Source organism: Penicillium argentinense (assembly GCF_028826775.1).
Source record: "Penicillium argentinense strain IBT 30761 chromosome Unknown utg000009l_segment0_segment0, whole genome shotgun sequence".
NCBI lineage: Eukaryota > Fungi > Ascomycota > Eurotiomycetes > Eurotiales > Aspergillaceae > Penicillium > Penicillium argentinense.
In genome coordinates, this window is record NW_026622668.1 from 233,504 (window position 1) to 256,623 (window position 23,120).

A 23,120-nucleotide genomic window follows, 5' to 3' on the forward strand; every position below is an offset into this window, starting at 1 on the left:
TGTAACTAATTAAGTAGTACCTGTTTAAATTAGCAAATGATTCAGGGTGCGGAAATCGTCAGCTTGTGGGAGTGAATGGTGTAGCTCTGGGAAAGATATCGGTGCTGGTGGGCAATCAGGAGACCCTCACGTTCCTGAGATCATATTCGACCCAGGATCCATAGGCATGGTTCCTAGGCACGCTCTTCCTCGCTCCCAGGAGTTAGAATCGTACGGTCCTCTGGTGACGGGCCAAAGCGGCTGCAGTCGCAGAGATGGGGAAAGCGGACGCCCAGAGAAGGGCAACAACTGATGCTAATGATGGAACATCGTATTCAAATTCTAAGCATAGCCTTGAGTCACCAGGTCTCTTTAGGTCTGAGACTTACGGCTGTGCGGGTCTCAAAATCGTATGGGGCGCTGCCTCGTAGTAGCCTACTGAGTAAAGTTCTGGGCTCCGTGATTGGCGTGAGACCCTTGGATGAGTAGATGTAAATTCGAATGCTCGCCGTGGTAAGAAGATTCGGCGCAGGTAGTGCTATAACTTGTCGATCATATTATTGCTCTGATTTTATTACTATGACTCGTTATTAGATATCTTGGCTACGAGTGGTCATCACGGCATTTCCTCAAAATCAATAATTGTGCGATCAGATATTTGCATGTTGTACACGCTTGACCTCGCTTTGTAGGACAGTTTAAGAAAGAAACAAGAAACATCGAACATACAAGGGAGGGGTAGGCCAAGAGCTGGTAAAGGTAGGCAGGAGACAGTTCCATGCATTCTTTGCGCATGGTTCAAGAGTCCCGATTTGGACATTAGCTTCTCCCCGCAAATGTTGCACTCACAGTGCATGTCATTTGGGAACGGCTTGATATGTTTGTTGACGAAGTGTCGGCTGAGGGACCCCGGGTTCTTGTACATTTTCAGGCGTTCGCGTTCTGGCAGTCTAGTATTACCAAGACAAATAAAGCAGATCGTTGGTCTCTCTCCTGGACATTTGACGCAAACAGAAGCGATCGCTTGAGAGAAAGTATCGCCATTCTCATCTGAGGGGATAGACTTCTGTTTCTTAGGCAGGGGGTAAAAGGTGGCATATCGGCAGCATCGGCGGTGCGTTTTTGCGGGGCACAAGGCCGCGAGGGAGCACCCTCTTCCGCATCACAGACCGCAATCACTGCATTGATTGCAGCAATTCGACGCTCATATTCTTTCTCGACTGTTGTACCGGGCATAGTCAGAACACTGTCGATAAGCGTCATATGCTGCGGTGTCATATAGCCGGTACGCTGCAACGCCCCCATAACTTCTTCGTCAACAACTTTTCCGGAAAGTTGCCGCTCACTGTCGATCACCGGCTGCTCATTTTTGTACCGCTCCAGATTTTCACGAATCAATCGGTGCTTTTGCCATCTCTTCTCGTTTCGTACTTGCTTCACTGCGTGATCATACTGCTCGTCTGCATGATCAAATTTCTGGCGTAACTTTTTGACACCTTTCTCTTGAGCCTTCCACCGCTTGCGGATGATTCGGGAACGAGTGCCACTCTGCGGTGGGTTATCGCCGAACTCCTGCTGTAATGCAGCCTGGGCATCTTCATAGGTGCGCTTCTTAGCGTCTCGGATCCGCTTTCTTGCCTGCCTCCTATCTTCCAGGGTACGCACGCGGGGAATTTCATTGATACAGCTCGAATCCTCAAGCCGATACGGTCTGCGAGGATCAATCGACCGACTCATCGAGCAGGCAAATCGCATGAGCTGTTTCTGAGCGGGCATGCCCCGTACAATTGCTTGGGCATCTACGTGGATACCCACACTGTAGTGCCGGACAAAAGTATCAATGCTGGCGTGCTGCAGCATCACGTTCTGCAATTCATTCGATACGTCCGCTGGTTGAGAGGAACGCATTAGCCAAAAAGTTCTATATGCAAGATGTGTCACTCACGACTATCGTTGAACGCTTTTGCTGCGCCGTATCGGAGACAATATGGCTTCGCGACTTCCGCGAAGCCAGTAATCTCACCACCTCGTTTCATTCTATAACGCAGCCATCCCCCGGTAAGTTCCTTTTCTAGTGCGATTCGAATGCCATCAGCCTCTCGTAATGCATGGCAAAACACATGCTGATCGAGAATTTCGTCTTTCAGCTTTAATTCCTGCTCACCAAGTCCATCTAGGATCTGAAGACGGTACAATTTCTCGGGACAGTCCATCACAGGGCCGTCTTTGGACAGACTTTTAAATGCGCCAATTCTGAACAGCATGCCTAGCAGGAAGACATGAGGACTGAGGACCAACGTGGGATCAAAGATGATTTCTGGAATCGGGAACGTGTTTCTGATTGAAAATGATAAGCAGAAGCATGTGACTAAAGGAGGAAAGGCAAGCATAAGGAATGGCTTAGTGAGGGGATATTCTTACGACTCTTTTTCGCCAAGAAATGATTTTGTGAATTCCGGTCTCAAGTAGATGAAAATTCGAGGATGTCCTCCATTCGGATCCCGAATTAATGTCAACTTGAGGTCCTGGAAGCGAAGTTTCAGTAGCGCCCCGGGACGGCTACCGGTGATACTGGCCAGCTGGCAGAAAAGGAGGAGTTGTATCCGGTACCAGCCACAAGGAAAAGTCATCTCTGTCGTGGACAGGATCACTCGGGCAAACTCGGCTACATCCTCGACATACATGGTCGCTTTCGGTCGACCTTTGAGGGAAAGTTTCTTGTCTGTGGCAACTATGGCGAGCACCTATGGAACGTCAGTCGCGTACAATCCATGCCGATATCGATACTCAATCGGGATCTCACATCGCGGATCTTAACTTGGATATCTTTGTTGAGCTCATGTCCAACCTCGGCCTTGTAGACCAGATGCCACCACTTCCAGAACAAGTCGAGCGAGCTTTTAGTTTTCACTCCCGGGGTGCGACGTTCATCCTTTCCCCGTCGCTGGTCACACCGCCAGGAGAAGAGAGCCTTGAGGAAGCGAACCGTCTCCTCTGTATCAGAGAGCCAGGACAAACATCCCACCGGATCGCGCTTTGTGCCTTTACAGAACCTAGAACAATCAGCGAACCAAGTAATGGAAGCGGGATGTTGCAATGATGTCTCACCTATCCCAGAAATCTTGGGTCTCATCCAATCTCTCTTGAGTTTTCGGGCTGTAGCGTTTCTGTCGGAGCTGGGAGACATCAAGAGACTCGGCCTCCTGGAGGTAGTATTCTGGTGGAAGTTGCTCGTCTTCATCTTCCGAAGCCAGCTCATCTTCGGACTCATCTTCAGACTCGGATTCGGATTCGCTGCTTGAGTCGAAGACGCTAGGTGCGGTGGAGGAATCAGAGTCGGAAGCGTTGTTCGAGAAGATCTCGGGCAGGCGTGAGCTAGTGTCGCTCTCATCGTCAGACAGAGCAGGCCACGGAGAAGGCATGGCAGCGGAAAGCAGTGTAGGATTGAAGAGGGGGCAAGAGCAGCGAAGACGAGTAGAAGCACGAGAGAATGGTCGAGAGTGATATTATTTCACTTTGAGCAAGTCACCCGTTGAAAACCCAGGCCTGGGGCTGGAGGAGTTGTTGGAGAGCGAGGGAGGACTGTCGGTCGGGGGCCATGGTGGTCGATATTTATGGAAACTCAGGGAAGCAGAATGGTCAACAGAGGAGCCGAAAATGGCTCCCCTCCGCCAGGAGACTGACTGAGAGTGAACGAGCATGGGGCCCCGAGGCGGCTGCGGCACGAATGGACATCGGTCGATCAATGGGCCCAGGCACCAGGCACGGCCAACCCGAAGCACAGGTGGCAGTAAACGGGGTTGGCCGTGGGCTTTGGTGTACGTGACGCCAAGACCGACCACGGTGAGCGAGCGGCTTAAAACGGCGTCAAAAGCGGCCGTTTCTGGCCTCCCATTCACCGTGTCATCCTTAATTGGAGTATCATTCGAGCCACTGCGCCGGGTGACAGAACAGTCTGGTAAGTCTATATACCTTATGCTAATAATCCTATACTCAAGATTCCAAGATACCACAGAAAGCATAAGTTCACAAATAGCGACTTCTGTGAAAGACTTCTGTGAAGTAGTAGAATTGATCGTTAATTGAAGCTATCAAATGAAAATGTGACTATACAGTCGTAGTGTCAGCGCCTCATCAACACCCCATCCCGTACTGAAATATGAACATTTTGCTCGTTATTGATCAATTTTGTTTCCCCTGTCATCCAGACGATCGCTGTCATCATTCATTGCGGACCACTTCGGGATTCCATCCGGGATATCCATGACGCGTTGCTCGTAGAAGATATGACATCTGTGACTGTGTTAGCTACTCCGTTTATTTCTGCAGAACCAGAGGAAGAACGTACGTAGGCTTGAATAAATTTCTTTGGTTCTTCTTCTCCTCCGGTGACCCCGCAAATTCAATCAATTGGGGGAAGAGTAAACAAGTGTTACGTCCCTCGTCCATGATAAGAGTGTGACAGAAGGAACAAGACACCTTGGTTGGCGTGTGGTACTTCTGGGTGTTCAGGCTGGAGGAGTAAAAGGAGAGTCCACTCGATCCATTGACAAAGGACACATCCTCCTTATGGAAGATGGCGGCCCACTGGAAGGGCGCGCCGTGCATGACTTGACATCCCCGGCAGTGGCAGAACTTGGCGTTTAATGGCCGGTCTTGTCTGATCACATAAGAGATCTTTCGGCATTGACAGTGAGCCCGCCACTTCACCGGCCCAAACCTCTCGTGGCTGACTTTGTGGTAAGGTGCACGATGTTTCCATGCCTCATCATGAATCGTATTCTCCGGGGGGTTGTTGGTGACGGCCGGCGTCGGCAGCGGCATCTCGGCGCTGTCGGTTCCCATTTCAGCCATAGTGAATAATTTTTTCTTCGGATCGGAATCGAATAAAAGCTGTGAGAAGTGTTCAATTGCGAGGAAGTGGCTGTTCCAAGTTTGTCGTCGTACGTTTTATACCAGCGGGCAGATGATGTCAGTTGCTTTCCACTCGACTTCCTTGGAATTTCCTCTCCCGCTCGCCGTCAGCATCTCCCCTTGCCTCCCTCGCGCTCCCAACTCCTATACCGCGGAGTTGAACCTCCACCTGCCAGTCACATCGGCATTGCCTCGCTCCCAATTGCGGCTCTTCTTCTGGAGTTTTTTAAGATGATGTCATGCTATAGAGATGGCTTTCAGCCGTTTTGCGCCCACCGAATTTGAACCCGTTCTTCACAGAGGTTCCACCAGAAACTGACCCGCCTATCATGTACTCTGCTGGACATGTTCTGGCTGTCCTGACCGGCTGCCCTGTCACAAAGCATCGAGGCTGCCAATGCCCCTGTGAATGCCCCGAAGGAAGGGTCGAGGCCCACCTGGGGTAGCTTCATCGTCAGCTGTCAACAACTGCCATCTACAACCCACCCGCGACAGAACAGCAAGACACGTCGACACCTGCAGGACAAATCCGACTAGGGGTTATTATTAGGGCCACTTCCAGCCCTCTTGCGGCTGCCCTATCATTCTTCGGCTTTGCGCTGGATCGGCGCCAATGAAACATTAGACAGCGACTGACGAACGGGCGGCGGCGCACGAACGAGGCCCGCCGTGGGCGTTTCATCCCTGGGGACGGGCCCTGCGTCAAACTGCATCGCATGGGCGTTCTTTCTTTCTCTCCTCCACCTCCCCGTTCTTCATCTTTACGCTTACTCTGGTCCCTCCGCCTTCCACCTTCAGGATGGGCCTTTTGGACAAGCTCCGGGCCCGTCCCCGGCGCAGTGCGGGGCACGCGACCGAGGCATCGCCCTCCAACTCGCCCCGCCCGCTGAGAAGCACCGGCTGCGACTGGACGCGCAGGCTGCCCCGGCCGGTGCTGGCCTACATCTTTGCCCTGACCTGCCCCCACACCCTCGACGACTCCTATGACACCTCTGAGGAGTCCATGAGCGATGGCTGCATGCTCTGTGACATGCGGGACCTCGCACACTGCGCGCAGGTCTGCCGGCGATGGTTCATCGAGGCCCGCGTTCTGCTGTACGTCTTCGCACCCATTTCCGTACACGGATGCATACTAAGATCTGTCCGTTGAATAGATATACCCATATCCGCATCGACCCGGTCCATTACTGTGAGCTCGAGGTGCAACTGGCCGCCAAACGCAAACGCCGCTCCTTCTTTGATCGCAACGGCGATCCGATCGATGCCCCACAGGTCCGCCTGGAGCTCCTCATGCGGACCGTTCGAGAAGATCAGAAGCTTGCTAACAGGGTCCTCTCGCTTCGCATGCCATACATGACCCGCGAAGCCAACAAAGCAAACATCGCCCGAACCATCTCCGTGCTCCATAACCTCCGCTTTGTTGATCTGCCGTCCGGCCTGTTCAGCGACGAGCCATCATGCACGGCGTTGAAACAGGAACTGATCGTCCAATGCCCCGATCTCCGTCGAATTAGTTACCGGCACGGCGCCGAGGGAAGCTTCGCCCGACTGCCGGGCTCTCAGCTGTGGACAAATCTGGAGAAACTAGAGCTGTCCGGGCTCCAGATTGAGGCCGGGACCCTACGTAATGGATTAGCATCGTTCTCGAAACTGCGGGACCTCACTCTGGAAGATATGCCCTGGCTCGATGACTCGGCTTTCCTGATGAGACCTCCTTTCCCACCCATCCCCGCGCTTTTGAATCTCACCATCCGAGATACCCCCAATGTAACGGCGGCTGGGATTGTCTCGTTTCTCTCCTCCCCCTACACGCAGAATGCGCTACAGTCCTTGACCCTCTCATCAACTGACGTGATCCCGTCGACCTTGCACCAAATACTCGCAGCAGCCCCACGACTCACCAGTCTCTCTATCATTCAGGATGTCCGCCGGTCTTTCCCAGCTGAGCAGGTTCCTCCCTTGACTTCGAATTCTCTGCGTTTGCTGCATTTCGAGATCACCTCTGAGACCGAAACCCACGGATTGCCCCCGGTGGCAGGCTCGTACTACACCTACCTCATTTCCTCCCTAATGTCCCGTTCTCTCCCGGCTCTCCGCGATTTGTACGTGCGGGATGCCAACTTCCCCGATACGCTTTTGTTGGCACCTCCTCCCAGACTCTTCGGTGGAGGCGAGGATGGTCCTCAGTTGAGGAACCGTGGCCTTACGCAGCCCTTGAACGTATATAGCAAGGGTCTTGATGAGCTTGAGTGGAATTTCACCCCTTATGACCCGGGCACTGTCTACGGACGGGGTGGTGCAAAGACCCGACCAGTCAGTTTCCATGAAGCGCAGTTGAATCGGTCATGGGGCGGGGATTCCCGCAAGAGCGTGCTGGTGGGCAACGGCTTTGGCGGGTTCCTGGCCGTACCGGCAGACGAGAACGAGCGCCCCAAGAGTAGCGGGGGATACAAGCGATCCAGCCGACAGGACCTCTGGCGATGAGCGACACTCGTGGATGATGAAAGAGGTCCAGGATGGGTTGCAAATAGGTGGGATTCATACTGCATTGAACGTGATCTACGACGGCAAAAAGACAACCGGCCGTATCTATGGACGAGAGATGTGCATAATGATATTAACGAACCCTTAAGCCCATGCAATATATTACTCCAAGTCATTCGTAAAGACTTCGCAGGCCCGATCCAGCGGGACCTAGTCTAAACTCCCTTGTAGATTGTCATGGCTGCACAGAGCGTCTGTGTAAGGCCCTGCGTGAAGCATCACTAACATCCGGCATTCCTTTCATCGGGGCCAGACTGCGTTTCTGCGACGACTCGTTCGATTCCTCCGTCACATTGGGCCAGCCTTCTGGCAGAACTAAGCCGCGCCATTTCCACTGGGCTTCCAAATCCTCGTCGGTCATATTGCAGTAACCATAGGTATTGCAGAAGCACTCGTGTGGATCGAGACAGAATTGCGACGGTTTCCCAAACATGACTGCTCTAGTCAGCAAAGAATTAAACAAAGAAAAGGGGGAACCCCACAAAACGTGGCTACGCAAGGGGGGCGGAAGTAAGCTTACTGTGCCAAGAATACTCAAAAACGCGCCCGGTGATCGACGCATCCAGTGGCGAGTCCAATAACCACTGACGGACGCCAATGTAGTCCTCCACTGGTCGCTCGTGGATCTTCTCCCGCGAGAGTGCAAATTGACTGCAGCAGGGGACTCCGACAACTTCCGGCATCTCGATATCCGGGAACAGCGTCGCGAAACTATCCGGGAACATGACGGCCGAAATGTGATCGGGATCATCAGGGCGCTCGCGCATGTATCGTGCGGGCTCGAGCTCAGCGGGACAGCCAATGGTCCAGGTACAGCGCAGGTTGACATAGCCTGCCTCGCGAACGAAGGCGGGTTGAAGGTCGCGAATCGAGATGACGGAGTCGTACAGGGGATTGTCGTTGTGCCATTGATAGCGACCGCCGTGAAGGAAGAGGGCAACATCAGGAAGAGAGTCGTAACGGTCGATAATATACCTGGAAAACACGCAACGGGTCATGTTAGCGATCCAGTATACACGAGGAACACTGGGACCTTGAGATCCAAGTATCATAATGTCACACAGCGCATATCACATACGTGAGAAAAACCATCGCTTCGTTTCCTCGATTCGCTGGTACGGTCAACTCTGCCTGTTCGGGTGATGCGTCCGCGCGGTAGATGTTCGTGTACCACTCAGGGATATTCTCATCTACCCAGGACATATCGCTGCTGAGCATTGCCGCGAGCACCAGCTCCTTTTCGCGTGGCGGTAAGGGTGACGCAGACGGGGTTTCTGTTGGCGCGACAGTGATACTGCTGATCGGATTGCCGCTAGACGTAGGAACGGTGATATTGATGCTATCGCTAGCGCCGGCAGCTAATGACGCCGCTTCATCTTCCGTCACATTTCCGGGCGTGTCCAAGCCCACCGTTTGAAATCCCTTCTCGGTAGCCCATTCTGCGACCGAACCAAGCAGTTCACGATTGAGCACGAGCTGGTAGGAGATCAACAAGAACAGCACGGTCAGGCCAAGAATGAGGAAGGAGAGGCGGGAACGACTTGGCGAAGTGTCGGACTGGTGGGGAAATAACCAGGTCATGATGAGCCGGTCATCTTATACTTGCACAATTGATCCAAAGGTTTTGAAGAAGGAAGAGATCGTGGAATTGACGCCTAAATAGAATAGGAGACCAGCTGCGCAAGAGGGGCTCTGATTGACGTAAAGAAGTGGATATCCCCTTGGGTCGAGTGGAGCACCAGTCGATCAAATCAGTCCGATCAAGTATGAGACATGATTCAGCTGGGTATAATTAGGGGGGCCTCTACGTACGATTCGTATGCGCTGGAGGCTTCTGGCAGGCTTGTTGGGATTACCTTGTGGGAGCAATTGGTACTCATGCTGCACTGTCCAGCTCGCACGAGGCGCAAGCCCAGGCGCAGATTGGTGCAGGCAGCAGGCAAATCGGACTGGTCACCGCAGTTAAAGAGCAACCAAAAGTCCAAATTACTAGTAGCTCGTACGCGTAATACCATGGCACACAATCGAAGCGCTCTAAGCCAACACCAATAATATTTACCAATAGCCCTTACCGAGCTCTAGGCGCCCTCGAGTCTTTGCTTTATGTGTCGCAAGATAACTTCTGCAGAGCGAGTCGTTGGACCACCCAAGAACACGTTGCACTGAGAACCGCACGAGGTCAACCGGTCATGATTTGCAACGGAATCCATACCCATGGGACCTTAGGTTGTCTTATGAGGATCCCATAGTAGTAAATTTTAACACCACAACACTAAGTGACGGTAAATCGAGCGCCGAAAATGGCTACATTCGACGCCAGTTTAAGCGTTCATTTTACCAAGATCTTAGTCATCGAAACAGCACGTGTTTGCAATCAAACCAGTCTTATCGCTTGCTCCCTGAAAGCTGCTTGAGCAAATAGCACTGCGGGTCAATTAAATTCCAGTGTCTGCAAAGAGGAACTCACTAAGACGATAAATGTATACATTCTTTAATGATTAGCAATATAAAAATAAATTTGGTACTAATTACATCCGGTCATTAAATTAGAAGGCCAAAGACTTTGACTTCAGATTGGTCCAAATTATGGCGATTAGGGTCTTGACGGCATGTGCCAAGCATTCAAAGTCCCCTTCATTTGTTCAAATTTCAAATGACGTCTGCAGTTATTGTGGAAATTTCAACTATTGTATCGAGTTCGTCGCAAGTGCCATGGTATAGGCGGTGACCGGATAGCTTAGTCGCCGTTTGCGAGTAATAGCCTGGCGTTACCACGTCCTATGATTCAAAAGTACTATTGAATACAGATTCTAGATTTTCTTTTCGGTGTCTGGTGAAAGGCTAATATGGTACTTCAGTGCCTGTATTATGCGCAAAGAGAAAGAATATCTAAAGAAGGGTGATGATCGGGACATGTAAAGCGCTTTTAATCGCCTATCTGATTAATCTTCTGAAAACCTCCTTACCAAAGCCCCATTGAGAAACTCTTATAACACAGTTCCAAAAGAGGCTTTTTCTTTCACGAAACCTGGAACCAGATAAGAAGATAGAAAAATAGAATTGATCGCCCGCATTCATATAAAAAATGGGTTGCTTCTGCAGCTGCCCGCATATTTCTACCACGTGCCGCTCGTTGTCTAGGCTTAAGAGTAAGCGCTGATGAGAAATGTCTGAACTTTACAATTTCAGGGCTTGGAAAGTCAGAGCTAGAATGCACTAATCACGCGCCCACTTCAGTGCATGAGGTGAATGCCCTCAGTCATTCAGGGCTTTTTCAACCTAGGAGAGCCTCAGAAGACGCGCTGCTGACAAGTACAATATTCCAGCGGGCACTTTTCGCTGAAAAGGGCATTCGTGAGACTGTCTCAGGCAGAGGGATTGGTGGTTGATAACATTACTATTATTTACTCCCACCTTGCAGGGTTGCAGCTGAGATTCGGGTTATCAAATAATGCTGTTGAACGAGCTCTACTACAACCTGGCTCTCATCTGAAGTTTGCTGGACGGATCTTGCTCAAAGACCAGTAAATGACCTTCATCGGACAAATTACTCGGAGGATAAATACAATAGATTCCAGGTGACTTCAGTAAGCTTCTAGGTAGCTAGTAGTAAATCAAGGTTCCCAATAAAGATAATAATTTGAAATCTGGCTTAAAAGTTGAAACAAAGAGGTCGCATAATTTTCTGCGCTGAAGAGGCACGGAAGAAAGCCTTCAAGAAGCCAATAAGGTCGGTTAGACTCCTCGCTGTCTCATAACGCGACACCAGGGCCCATGGCTAGTAAGCGCATAAAAGTTTAATTTTCAATGATGGAGCAAGTCCCTTGCACAGGTTTAATAGCAGCTAGATTGGGGATTTTCTGGAGTCTTCCCTTTTTTCCCACTTATGCTGTGCCTTTTTAATTGCTTTCCAATACTCATCAGACTCCGTCGGCGGGCCTTCTGTGTTCAAGTCTGTTTCAGACTCAAGGAGCGAAAGCTCAGCGTAGTTTGCGACATCTCCCGGGCCACGAACGGTGCCATCGGAATATAGTGCCTTGCGACCCAGCTCTACCAACTTTCCGGGCTTAGGTTCACCCTTTTTGAAGTGTAGATACTTCGCATCTAGCAGCTGATATCTTGCGGCCCAGACAAGTGGCTCCTTGATTTGTACGCTTTGGAACTGGGATTTAGCCGTTTCGGCCGCTGCACTGGCACCCGCAGGTGCACCGAGGAGGGAGAGTAACTCGGCGGATATACCACCTCGGGCTCCAAATGTGCTTTTGGTACTGCTAAAGCTCAAGGTATCTTCTAGTTCGTAGAATCCCGTCAAGTACCAAATCTTCGGGCTGGTGAATAATGTCTTGAGGCTGGGGTTGGCTACGACGAGCCACCTCTCGAGGGTCTTTTTGCAGGAGTCCTTTATCAAGACTCTTTCGTCGAGGAATTTTCGTGCAATGCGCTATAGGTCAGCTGCATATCTAAGACGACGCACTGGTCTTCTGGATGGGCACATACTCTTTCAGCTCAATCTTGCGCCCTGTTTTGGCATAGACAAACATCGCGCGGGACTTGGAGAAGGATGATCCCACCGTAATGAGATCGAGCGCGTTGAGGTCAGTCGATATCTTTATAGATGGGTCGGTCCCGAATATCTGGTTGTCGATATTGAAAACATCAGCGCATTTTGCAAGTCCGGCGGCGCTATGATAAATTTTACGAGTAAGCCACATTTCAGACGTAAAAGGAAGTGTCCCATACTCAAGATCTTCTCCAGGAAAATACCACAGGGAATCGTCGGTCGCTTCAGAATAGTGCCCAAAGCACAGGTGGCCAAGACGTAATTGCGCCGGTTTCTTCCCGTAACCGTAGAGAAAATAGCTTTGGCCGTCGTTTCTAGGCATGGTATGTGACTGGTCGTTGAGAGAGGACCTGAGGTGCCTAACGTCGATCATGGGCATTTTTCGACCGAGTTATATGTACCAGTTTCAGGAGGATAGTGACAACCAACAGGAGATGCAGATAGTGTGGGACCTTGATGGTCACAAGGATCGTCGTTGAGGTGGATGCTATTCTAGGCGTCAGTCTGATCAGCTGCTTATCAGAGCGATAGAACCACGGTACTGGAGGCGTGGATCTTAGATGGGCGTGGCTACCGGTCGGTCACCATGGGCTGTCTTGTTGATCCCAAGGACAGCCAGTGGTGTTGCTATCCGTTTTCAGCCCATGCCCACAATCATTCCCGCGTGATCCAACATGGCTATGGGTTTCCTTAAGTGGAGATTCAGTAGACAATTCGATTGGCCGCTCGACAGGCAAAGCGGGTTGAACCGCTCAGTAAGGCGGTAATCGATTTAATCACTGACCTTAAAAGAAGCTTGATCCTGCTCTGTGACGATCCATCCGCCAAGACATTCAGGGTGTGTCTAGGATAGCTAGGAGTGCGTAGAGCTCGTAGACTGCCACAAAAAAAAAGACGATACTGAGCGGATATTATATTTTGACGGTGTGCCTTACAATGATTCGGGATATCGTAAGATCATAGAATTAGGAGTGCGTCAGTCCTAAAGGTTGCACCCCTTTTGTTAACCAGGTACAGGTTCTATGGTTCGACCCCAAATATTTTACAAAGGCGCTGGCGATCTGGAACAGTGGCTGTGTTGTCAGGAGACGCGCTGATCGGTTTATTGAGGATCCGGAAATCTAAATTAGAGTCAAAGGCGTGTGGCCGCGCACATGCCTGGTTTGATCCATGGGGATAGAGTCTTCCATTTCATCAGAGAAATTCTCGATATTAGATTAGTATGCCGCCGACTTAGTGATCGACTTTTGTGGTCGCAGTAGTGTGCATCTTCGTTACCGCCCCTCGATGTACACCTTTAGCGACAATGGACTTCATCGAGATCAGTGAAGTGTTCGGGGGGTCTATACTCCCGGACGAGTGTCGTGGTAGCTATGAGGACGCCGGCCGGCAGATCTCGGCTCTGGAGCAGAAGCTTAGTACAAGACAATTTTCGACAACGGAGAGAGCGAGAACGAACCTTCTCCGAGCCATCTACTATATGCTTGCAGGAGACTTTCCCAAAGCGCGTGAACGTATTCAAAGCCTTACAGCCCTGCAACACGAAGGGCTTGCCCGGATCTGGATACTACGTGGGCAGATGTACGAATTCTACGCTGCCATGCTGCAACATCGCCCTATAGCTATTCGATTTGCGATGATCCCTGGCGATCCATACGAACAGCTGAGGGAGGACACTTCTGCTTTGAAGGCTCTGCACATACAAGCGAAAAAGGCCGGTCGAGCCATATGTGCTGCCCAATCTACATCATTGGTCGAGATGTTAGAGCAGGCACTGATTCTGGACGTATGGTCATACTTGGATACTTTGCACTCTTCCTACCTTGCACACCCTAGTTTCACACCACTTGTTACAACAGAGTCCCTACCACAGGACCAGAGAGGCCACCTGAGTCTGCGGAATATGCAACTTCCATATTTGTCCAATACCCTGGCAGACCGCATGAGTCAGTTCGGGAATCCAACATTTCGGATCATCTTGCAGAGAATGTCCAACGACATTGAATGGGCGAAAGGAGCTACAAATGAGGGCCGAGCTCTTGCCCAGCTTGAAGCCGAATATGAAAATGTCACCGACTACGCGGGCATGGGCATGTGCAAGATAACTGAAGGAGATCGCATATTATCCCGCCCATATACGAGTCCCACAGCGTTCAATTTGATTTGTGAGATCCGGGACAATGGGTGGGCAAATATGGCCTGGGACCCGCTGGAGTCTACCCTGCCGCTGAAGAATGACAACCGAGCCCAGCGATGCTATGCCGAAGCCCTCTTTTATATGGAGGCTGCATGTGCCCCACGGGGCCAAGCTGCCGTCTACCTGCGCAGGGGCTGCGTGAATCACGCAGAAGGGATCCGATCGGAGGCAGGACCTGAGAGTGCACATCTCGTACAGGCGGAGAAAGATTTACTGACAGCGGTGGGTCTCTTTACCAAAGACCGCATGAACCAACAGCTAGTTACCTGCCATCTCATCCTGCTTTGCTGTAGCCGTGGACAGGCTGCAGTCGCAGTTGATACGGCAAGGCGCCTAGGGACAGAGTTGCGCAGAACGCAAAGCCACAAATTGTCCCACTTCCTTGGGGCATTAATGCTTCGATTTGCTCACTTTCAGTTCTCAATGCATAAAAACACTAGTGTGGCTGCTACTTGTTGCCAATGTGCCGCTGTCTACCATGAGGCATTGGACAGTCCTCTAGGTTCGCTTTTTGCAGCAGAGGCATCTATTACACTGTTCAAGCGAACACACAACTGGGCACTCGCGGAGGCAAAGATTAGAGAGACCATGAATGGTGTCGGAGTTCTACAGAGCGCATTTGCATATATTGACCGCAATTTGTCACGCGGAGTCAGCCTTCAACATCTCCATGTACCAAGGGCTTCGCTCCTGCTCGAGTTCGACACTTTGGTCAAATCCGTCTGTTCAATGACTGGAAACGAGAACCTACGTTCGCAGTGGGAATCAGTACGCCAGGGCCTTCTACCGGGAAGCCAACCCAGTCTCATGGGGTTTGCACCTTTCAGTGCTGAGGCAAGACGTCACCTCAATGACCCACTACTTGGCTGCGGTGAAGCTGAGATGGCGTACTTCATGCAAACATATGAGACACGAAATGACTTTTTAGCTGGTTATTACCAAGCTATTGACCGTTGCTTCGAGGCGATCGGCAGAGGAGACATGGCCGCCGCTGACGCCCAACTTGAAATATTTGTCTCCAGTTGCGACTCACAGAACGCCTTGAGGGTAAGGGATGTGCTCGACCACAAAATCCCTACTTTAGCACAGCTTGGCCGGGTAGATGAAATGAGACAGGTTCTCCCACATTTTCTTTCTGATTGGTTCGCCACATATGGGGCAGAGGATATTCGTCTCGTCTGCGATCGCAGAGGAGTACCGAGGGACGTTCGGGAACAGGCCATACAGGTGCGCAGTGATATTGCCCAACAGGACATCTCCATGTGTTTCATGGCCCAGGCCTGGGATAAGGGATCTGCGATACTGCATAATATCGCCACGGTCCTGCCAGACTTTTTCGAAAAACTGAGGTCAGAGCCAAAGCCGGACAGCTGGCAACTGCTCACCTTCATTGGTGCTTTCTACGAACGGGAATGGAAGCTCTACGAAGCACTCGATAATTATTTAGACGGTCTATACCAGGTTGAAAATTTGAGATCTATGATACCAAACCCCGACGACCGACGCAGAGCTTACTCGACGCTGCACACTGCAGAGTTGTTCTGCGGGCTCGCTCGAACGTCATTCGCGCTCTCTCAGCGGGCTCGTGCCAAAAGTCCACAAGAGTGGCGTCTGCCGACCTCTTCTTGGCTAGACCAGACGCTCATCTTCCTCGAGCAAGGCCGGGCAAGAACCTTACTCGATATACTACAGGCACATGACTTTGTAAGCGTGGATGGCCTTCAAGAGTGGATGGAAGAGTCGACTCGAAATCGCTTGCTGTCAACATTGATTCATTCACAGTGCGAGCCTGGGGATGAGCAGGATTTTTTTGAGAGGGCACGCAATGTGGCAAAAGAGCTCGGGATTCCTGAGGATACATTCAATCCAGTTGAAGAAGCTCTCGGGGGCAGGAGCGATACAACAGCACAGATTTTCAAAAACACCATGTTCGTCCCAGATATGCATGCACTTCTTAGCTCAATTCCTCCCAATTCCATCGTCATTGAAGTTGGCATTTGCATGAGTGGAATGATAGCTATGTGCATCTCATCGTCAGGTATTCAATCTGTGCACCAGTCCAGCCTCGGAGTATACGCACTACGCAGACTAGTCGTTGGTTTTCTTGGAAAAATATTAGCCTTTCAGAAGGACCCAACTCCCTCTGAGGCGGCTGAGCTGAAGGCGAGTCTGAATGATATTGCGGCTCAGATATCTATTCACCTGATAGAACCGTTTGCTCCATATATCCGTGCAAGCGACACTGTCATCTTTGTGCCTACCTCATATTTGAACGTCTTTCCTCTTGGCGCATTGATGCTGGACGGCGAACCTCTGGTATTGGCAAAGCCTTTTTACCAGGTACCGAGCTTAGCTGTTCTCCGACAGATTTCCGAAAAGGCAGCCAAATCCAGGCGAGGCACCAGGATCACTGCGGTAGCAGACTGTGGTGAAGAGAACCCGATACTTTATGTTGGCCCTGAAGTGGTCTCAGTCTGCAGTTCCTTTGGCGCAGAACCGATCAAGAGAGACCAGTTCATGCAATCTATTGAAGATGCTGAACTCATACATGTTGCATCTCACGGTACTGAGAACTATTCCTCGCCCTGGGAATCCACAATCCTCGGCAACAAGTTTCGTGTCCTCGACATGGCAAAAATGGACTGTAGTGCGTCCCTTGTGGTCTTCAGCTGCTGCCTCAGTGGTAAAGGCCAAATCAGCTCCGGAGACGACCTCGTCGGGTTCGCACATGCTGTACTTCAATCCGGCGCGCAAGCAGTTCTTGGGGGTTTATGGAAAGTCTGCGACGGCGCAACCATGCTGTTGATGCATTTATTTTATCAGATACTATCGGCACCCAGAAATACTTCCACGGGTATTAAAAGATCTGTGGCGGACGCCTGGCATCAAGCCGTCCGAGGTTTCTACCAGCTAGACAAACGAAGCGCAGGGGTACTAGTTGATGAACTAGAGAACCTGTGGCGAGCCACCAAGAATAAAAGGACTAGGCCGGAAGGTGATTTTACTGATCTCAAGTACCAGCTGGATGAATTAAGGGAGAAAATAACTAATGGACAAGCGGACTTCACCTCCCCATGCAACTGGGCTCCATTTGCTCTGGTTGGATGTGGGAGTGTCCAGATTGTGGGATCAGCTCCAGACAAAAAAAGGGAAGGATTCGTTGATGGTGCCGGGGAAGTATGAAATTATGCTAATTTCTTGATGATTTTGGTTCTGATCAAAAGTTTGATGGAGAGCCCCAGCATCAGCACAGATAAAAAGTCGAATGAGCCTTGGGGTTGTTAGTTGCCAAACTGATTACATGTGTCATGTTGCATTTACTGAGCCGAATATCGAAAATTCCACGCATTTTTTCAGGACTTTAATTGCCTGCTCATACGCATAGAGCTGGTTTACGATCTTATCCCTGTCTCCAGGAATTTATCGTGGCCTCGATTAGGGGGTTCTTATTGTGACTCTCTACGAAACCAGCTTCGTCTTGTATATGAGTATTGTCCCAGACTAAAGTGCATTGGTCTTGATCTTATTGATTCAATACGCGTCAACCCTGCTTCCATCCACCGTGACAATGTAAATTTCAAAACAATGGTGCATCACAGCCATTTCGAGTAAACCAGTAGACACCTACCTATCGCAGATATCCACTCACCCACACCCCAGGCGACATACTAGCCATGGTCACGTCATGCCTCCAGCCTCCCGTTTGATTCAGCTCTTCCAGATATATTCCCAAATCCTCGTTGAACGCTCTAGTCATCTGCACCTCTCGCTCCCAGGTCTCCGAATCCATATCCCTGGGAAACAATTCCCGCGGAATAGGCACTTGCGGAAACCGCTGACCAGTCATCGGATCCACCAAATCACCTCTGTGGGCGGCCAAAAACGCATTGAATCGTCTGTATTGTGTCTCGGGATCTCCCAATGTATCTCTCAGCATAATGAGGTGGAATCCCTCTCTTGTGAGTACTGGAGTGGCGCCATTCATTATGTGTTGGATGTGGTGGGTGCGGTAGAATATGGCCAGAGCCTGATAGGAGAACTGCTCGGGCGCGGGCATATGGTTCTCTGAGGCGAAGATGAAGTACCGGCGACTGAGATTGTTATTGTCGGAGTAGAACAGGGCCGTGAAGACCGCCGCATATTTGACAGGATCAAAGCCCGTGGGGTCGACTGGCGGGGTGTTGGTGAAGTAAGTGAAGATTGCATCAAGTAGCCGGGTGAACAGTGGGGTGGGTTGGTTAGATGTAGTTATTAGAGCATCCCAGGTTTGCTGCGCTGGTGTGTCAAAGGCATGTCTCAAGAAGTGTCTGAACGGCATTGCTATTGCGATGTCTGGGGAGCTGGAAGAAACGAGTTTCTTGGATGAGTTTCGCGCTGAAGCCCATAGAGACATCTGCAGATCATTTATCCGTCGGTTTATCTGGAGACGTGGATCCAGACTGGCCTCGACGGAGTCCAGATGTGTTCCTGTGACTTGCTGTATCCATGGTACAGTTTAGACTTTGCCGTATCCACGCAACAGGCTACTGGGTGGGGCATGTAATCCAAGATTAACTTATGATGACCCGCAGAAAACTGCGGATGAACTTCCAAAAGGATAGGCGAACTTTGTGCGGCCTCATACACATTTAAGCTTGTGCCAGTCCCATTAGGGATCGGGGCAGAAACGCCGGTTCAGTATTGCTGGCCCGTTTTAGAGACTTCAACGAGGCAAACCACACGGGTGTGGCCATCCAGGGAACTAGGCCTAATCACCGCGCCCGGGTGTGGCAAGATATTTATCTTTCTCGTATCTCTACAGACCACAAATGCAAGGGCAAGCTCACCTGCCGCTAAACGTAACAACAAGATTCAGCTTCTTCAAGTATCCACATCGCCGGTTCGTTCTGTCTACCTTAGTCTCGGTATGGCTAATGCTGTGAAACACCCAAGCCTTGCTTGTGCATAATCCGATAGATTGGTTTGTAGGAAGTAGTGTTTTATCTTGGGCGGTTTTTGACTCATGATTTCTCCTAGTAGATCTCGTAAATCCGGCTATCATCCGGGAAACAAGAAAAGGAAACGAGAGGAGGCAGATACGGGGTCATCCATGGTATATTCAGAACAGAGGAGGAAGAAACCATCGACTCTAGCACAGCTAATACGGCTTCGACTGATAACTGCCGGCTATTCTTCTAGCCTTACGGTTTGAAGGAGTGTATTGACCTGCAATCCATTACCCCGATACCCCAGAGACAGATGAATCGCATAAAATTGTACCCAAATGGGCTGTTGTTACAACTAATAATCGCATAATTTAGGAAATATGATAATAGATATAATTAGTACTCAACTAGTGACTTCGGATCTAGAATAATAGATGTCGAGGCTTAAGAGAAAAAAAGGAAAAAAAAAAGAAAAAAGAAATTTGTCCTACAGAGTATGCCGCTGCATTGCCTCGGTGAGGTTGTCCGCGCGGGCGGCGAAGAGCGTCTCTGTAGCTGCGTCACTAAATTTCCATCAGCATATTGCATGGAATTCTGTAACCATTCCAGGGCTCCGGCGGGGTCGGTCCACAGCGAGAAGCCGCGTGTCATTAAATCCAAACGAGGTGATAGTTTGCCTATTGGTTTCCAGGAAATCCTGCAACGTTTTGAATGGAATAGTTACAGGTCCTAGAATCAGCTGCCGAAGCTTTACAATGGTCCGAGGAGTAGCTCTAGGGAAGCGCTCCTCTCAGTGATGCGCAAAGTCGTACACTGCTCGAGCAAGCGTTCTAATGCATCAGATAGAGCGGAAAAATTTGGCAGTTCCCAAGGAGAGTAGTACGGAAGGTGCAGAGAGGACAACTCTATTGTTACTAAGGAAGCCCTCGACTCTGGTCTCCTTTGTAGAGCCTTTGTAATAGCCTGTAGGTGATGTGTATTCGACACTTCTTTCGCGGTCATGTCTAGTGAAAGGTACGAGTCAACCCATTGAGGCTCATCGATCGATTGAGGGAAGTCCAGCTCTATTTCTGTGGTTCGAGGCAAAGCGGCCAGAACGGACAAGACATTTATCTCTTTACGGTTCTCCACAATTTCTTGTTGATTCTCGCAAATGGTTCGTAGTGTTTCATAAATAACCATATATGGAGGGCATTTATCCGCGGGGTAGCCGCAATCATATAGCTCTGTCGCTTCCTCCACGTAGCTTTCTCGAGTAAGCATCTCCGACTTGAAGATTTCAAAGCTCAAAATATCTAGTTGCTACTTAGTTTACCTTATAATAAATATTCTCGACCCACTTACCAGGTTTGATTAACTCTGGAATGGTATAGATCAAGAACCTAACCACAAGCAGCCGGCGCACGATTTCGAGGCTACAGTGTCTCACAGCGTTGTGAAGCACGCTTGATGATTCTCTCGTACGCGGATCATAACCAATCACCTCCATAGCGATATCTCTTTCAGTATTTTCGGCGAGAAGACGCTGTGCGACAGATTCATCGCCATGCTGGGTCGCCCATCAGATTGCAGTGTTTCCGTGCACGTCTTCGCGGCTGATATCCATATAGGACACCAAGAGTAGCCGATTCAGCACGGTAATCACCCCATTCTTCGCGGCGTGATGAATGGCTGTAGCGCCGTGGTGATCCTTTTTCTCTACTTCAATGTCCTTCTGCGCAAGAAGGCGACACGCCTCTTCCCGGTCACATTCCGCTGAACAATGCAGCGGAGTCATACCTAGACAGCTTTGTTGGTTGACGTTCTCTCCGCTATCCAGGAGGTAACGCATGACATCGATGGCGTTGTGGCACGCGGCCCAGCAAAGGGGCGACAGGCCTCGCGTATTCAGCCTCGCAAACCATTTGAGTCCAGCCGGTCTCAACGTTTCGAGAAAGAGCTTTGTGATTTCCTGAAATGCTTCTTTTCTCTCATGGCGACTCGGATCTTCTGCGCAATAGACCGAGAGTTCAAAGGCCGATTCGCCGCTCTGGCCAAGCGCGATGGGGTCAGCTCCGGCTTTAAGCAGTTGGCGTTCGTTCTCAAGGTAGCAAGACATGATGGCTGTCAACAAAGCTGTTTCTTCACTGCTGCAAAACTCATTGGCGTATGAGCACGGCACATTGTCTTGGACAGCAGGTTCGTATATCAGGCATGTCTAGGTCCAAATCAGCATAGCTATTCCAGGGCAATAGAAGAGAAGTAGGGTAACGTACCATTGTGAAAAGGGTGAGAATTCTGATTTCAATGAGAAAGAAAAGGGTTTTTCGGCAATACGAAGGATTGAATGGGCATTTATAGCAACGATATCGGAACAAAAGGCCCAAACCACCCGTAACCCTGCACGTTCCCCTCCAATTTACAAGCTCCTAGGAGCTAATGTTGTGAGACTGGGAACATACATATTCTAGGAGCTTATATCGGCTTTGGGGATCAATGACGCTGAGCATAGGATCAAAATCACTCCTAGCGCGGTTGTTGATGTTGCTCCGCATAGGCCACAGGAGCACAGCCTTGCTAAAAGGCTTTTTTATTCAATGGGTCAGGCGATATTGAATAGTCGCTGATTCAATACTATATAAGTTTGCCTAATTCTTCCTTCCATTGCGTGAGCCCTTGGTCAAGTTTTTCACAGATGCCTCTTCTTAATCTACACCCTGAACTGCTACACTTAATCGCTAGAAACCTTCACACTTCGCAAAAGGTGCTCTCACTTACGCTCACCTGCAAGCGCTCGCATATTATCTTCCAATATTCACTGTATGATTTCGACTTGCGGCACCAAGGCAGTTCAGCCTTGCTGTGGGCCGCAAAGCATGGCCAAAGAAGACTCTTGGAGCACCTTTTACGCCACCCACGGGTCCAAGTCAATCCTACTGATGCGCTTGGACGGACACCACTTTTTCATGCCATCATTGCCAAACACATCAAAATGGTCCGACTGCTGGTTTCTGATGTTCGAGTGGATGCCAATTGGAAGGACTTCCGCCAGATAACCCCACTCAGTGTTGCAGCGGCTTGTGGTATGGAAAGAGCAATACGTAGCTTGGTTGCACATGGTGCGGATATCAATAGTTGGGATGAGAACGGAGACACCCCACTACACTACGCGGCGCGAAAACGTCAGGAGACTTCCCTGCGACAACTTTTCCAGTACCACCATCTGGATGTCACTGCAACCAACAAAAACGGTGCGAGGGGCTATCACATTGCAATTCTTACCCTGGATTATCACACACTGGCGCGGCCTCAGGCGACAATTCCCGGCCGCCACGAAATTCCTCTCTCTATTGCTCGGTCAGCAGCCGGGCCAGGTGCAATAGAAGACATCTTCCTACAAAAAGGTCTGTAAAGGCCGTGGTATCAATAGGAAGAGTACGAGGCAGTTGGTATTGTCAATTCGTTAATGACTCAAACTGTGCTATTGGTCGAAATGGTAAAGCATCAAGTATGATAAAGCCCCTCTCTAACATACATAGAGGAAGACATACAGCAAATTTGACATTGTTATCAATGGGTGGGATGGACTTACCACCCACGAAGTCGGCCTACTACGTCTTTTGTCGATGATAATGATGTTGTCGACCTTTACGTCTTTGCTGACTTCAGAAGTCATCTAGCCGTAAAATGAACCCTTTACCAACAGCATTCGTTCTATTACTTTCTTTGAGAATATCATGGCCTTTCGTGGAATACATACAGAAGATAAACCAGCACCGTCTTCGTGAATGCGATGAAGTATGAAATACACCGTTATTATACACGTTGCCAACTTCCGGGTTGGCTCATTGCAGGGCTTGAAAAGTACACAAGTGTTCTCAGTGTGTTCCACTTCGATATCGATTTTAGGACCAAATCCCAAGCGACAGTAAATGATAATTGCTGTTGGCCCGTCGAACAGTACACAGCCGCTGATGGAGCAAACCCCCTCATTCAAATAGCAAGAAAAAAGCACAGCCTA

General features: G+C 50.1%; 11 protein-coding genes across 11 annotated transcripts; 3 read left to right on the top strand and 8 right to left on the bottom strand.

Moving 5' to 3' along the window:
• Window positions 1-595: 595 nt before the first annotated feature.
• Window positions 596-904, bottom strand: N7532_007691 (uncharacterized protein; the record flags this gene model as incomplete). The annotated part of the gene is made up of 2 exons (XM_056620183.1): window positions 596-663; window positions 709-904. The coding sequence occupies 2 exons, from the start codon at window positions 902-904 to the stop codon at window positions 596-598; spliced, it is 264 nt and encodes an 87-aa protein (XP_056470989.1).
• A 2-nt stretch (window positions 905-906) lies between these two features.
• N7532_007692 (DUF3435 domain-containing protein) lies at window positions 907-3,401 on the bottom strand (the record flags this gene model as incomplete). Its single annotated transcript, XM_056620184.1, has 5 exons — window positions 907-1,868; window positions 1,925-2,316; window positions 2,401-2,723; window positions 2,783-3,032; window positions 3,088-3,401. The coding sequence occupies 5 exons, from the start codon at window positions 3,399-3,401 to the stop codon at window positions 907-909; spliced, it is 2,241 nt and encodes a 746-aa protein (XP_056470990.1).
• An 84-nt stretch (window positions 3,402-3,485) lies between these two features.
• On the bottom strand, window positions 3,486-4,001 carry N7532_007693 (uncharacterized protein; the record flags this gene model as incomplete). Its single annotated transcript, XM_056620185.1, has 2 exons — window positions 3,486-3,912; window positions 3,973-4,001. 2 exons carry the CDS (start codon window positions 3,999-4,001, stop codon window positions 3,486-3,488), a joined length of 456 nt encoding a protein of 151 aa, XP_056470991.1.
• Window positions 4,002-4,154: 153 nt separating this feature from the next.
• Window positions 4,155-4,833, bottom strand: N7532_007694 (GFA family protein; the record flags this gene model as incomplete). The annotated part of the gene is made up of 2 exons (XM_056620186.1): window positions 4,155-4,272; window positions 4,328-4,833. The coding sequence occupies 2 exons, from the start codon at window positions 4,831-4,833 to the stop codon at window positions 4,155-4,157; spliced, it is 624 nt and encodes a 207-aa protein (XP_056470992.1).
• Window positions 4,834-5,692: 859 nt separating this feature from the next.
• Window positions 5,693-7,377, top strand: N7532_007695 (F-box domain protein; the record flags this gene model as incomplete). The annotated part of the gene is made up of 2 exons (XM_056620187.1): window positions 5,693-5,988; window positions 6,048-7,377. 2 exons carry the CDS (start codon window positions 5,693-5,695, stop codon window positions 7,375-7,377), a joined length of 1,626 nt encoding a protein of 541 aa, XP_056470993.1.
• Window positions 7,378-7,663: 286 nt separating this feature from the next.
• N7532_007696 (DUF3431 domain-containing protein) lies at window positions 7,664-9,018 on the bottom strand (the record flags this gene model as incomplete). The annotated part of the gene is made up of 3 exons (XM_056620188.1): window positions 7,664-7,872; window positions 7,958-8,412; window positions 8,516-9,018. Coding segments are annotated over 3 exons (1,167 nt in total), but the record flags the coding sequence as incomplete, so codon positions are not given.
• A 2,263-nt stretch (window positions 9,019-11,281) lies between these two features.
• Window positions 11,282-12,320, bottom strand: N7532_007697 (uncharacterized protein; the record flags this gene model as incomplete). Its single annotated transcript, XM_056620189.1, has 3 exons — window positions 11,282-11,847; window positions 11,912-12,120; window positions 12,178-12,320. The coding sequence occupies 3 exons, from the start codon at window positions 12,318-12,320 to the stop codon at window positions 11,282-11,284; spliced, it is 918 nt and encodes a 305-aa protein (XP_056470995.1).
• A 984-nt stretch (window positions 12,321-13,304) lies between these two features.
• On the top strand, window positions 13,305-17,378 carry N7532_007698 (CHAT domain-containing protein; the record flags this gene model as incomplete). The annotated part of the gene is made up of 1 exon (XM_056620190.1): window positions 13,305-17,378. The coding sequence occupies one exon, from the start codon at window positions 13,305-13,307 to the stop codon at window positions 17,376-17,378; it is 4,074 nt and encodes a 1,357-aa protein (XP_056470996.1).
• Window positions 17,379-17,823: 445 nt separating this feature from the next.
• On the bottom strand, window positions 17,824-18,513 carry N7532_007699 (uncharacterized protein; the record flags this gene model as incomplete). Its single annotated transcript, XM_056620191.1, has 1 exon — window positions 17,824-18,513. The coding sequence occupies one exon, from the start codon at window positions 18,511-18,513 to the stop codon at window positions 17,824-17,826; it is 690 nt and encodes a 229-aa protein (XP_056470997.1).
• A 1,094-nt stretch (window positions 18,514-19,607) lies between these two features.
• On the bottom strand, window positions 19,608-21,378 carry N7532_007700 (ankyrin repeat domain-containing protein; the record flags this gene model as incomplete). Its single annotated transcript, XM_056620192.1, has 5 exons — window positions 19,608-19,683; window positions 19,875-20,415; window positions 20,465-20,669; window positions 20,766-21,317; window positions 21,376-21,378. The coding sequence occupies 5 exons, from the start codon at window positions 21,376-21,378 to the stop codon at window positions 19,608-19,610; spliced, it is 1,377 nt and encodes a 458-aa protein (XP_056470998.1).
• A 713-nt stretch (window positions 21,379-22,091) lies between these two features.
• Window positions 22,092-22,511, top strand: N7532_007701 (ankyrin repeat domain-containing protein; the record flags this gene model as incomplete). Its single annotated transcript, XM_056620193.1, has 1 exon — window positions 22,092-22,511. One exon carries the CDS (start codon window positions 22,092-22,094, stop codon window positions 22,509-22,511), a length of 420 nt encoding a protein of 139 aa, XP_056470999.1.
• Between the last annotated feature and the right edge of the window lie 609 nt (window positions 22,512-23,120).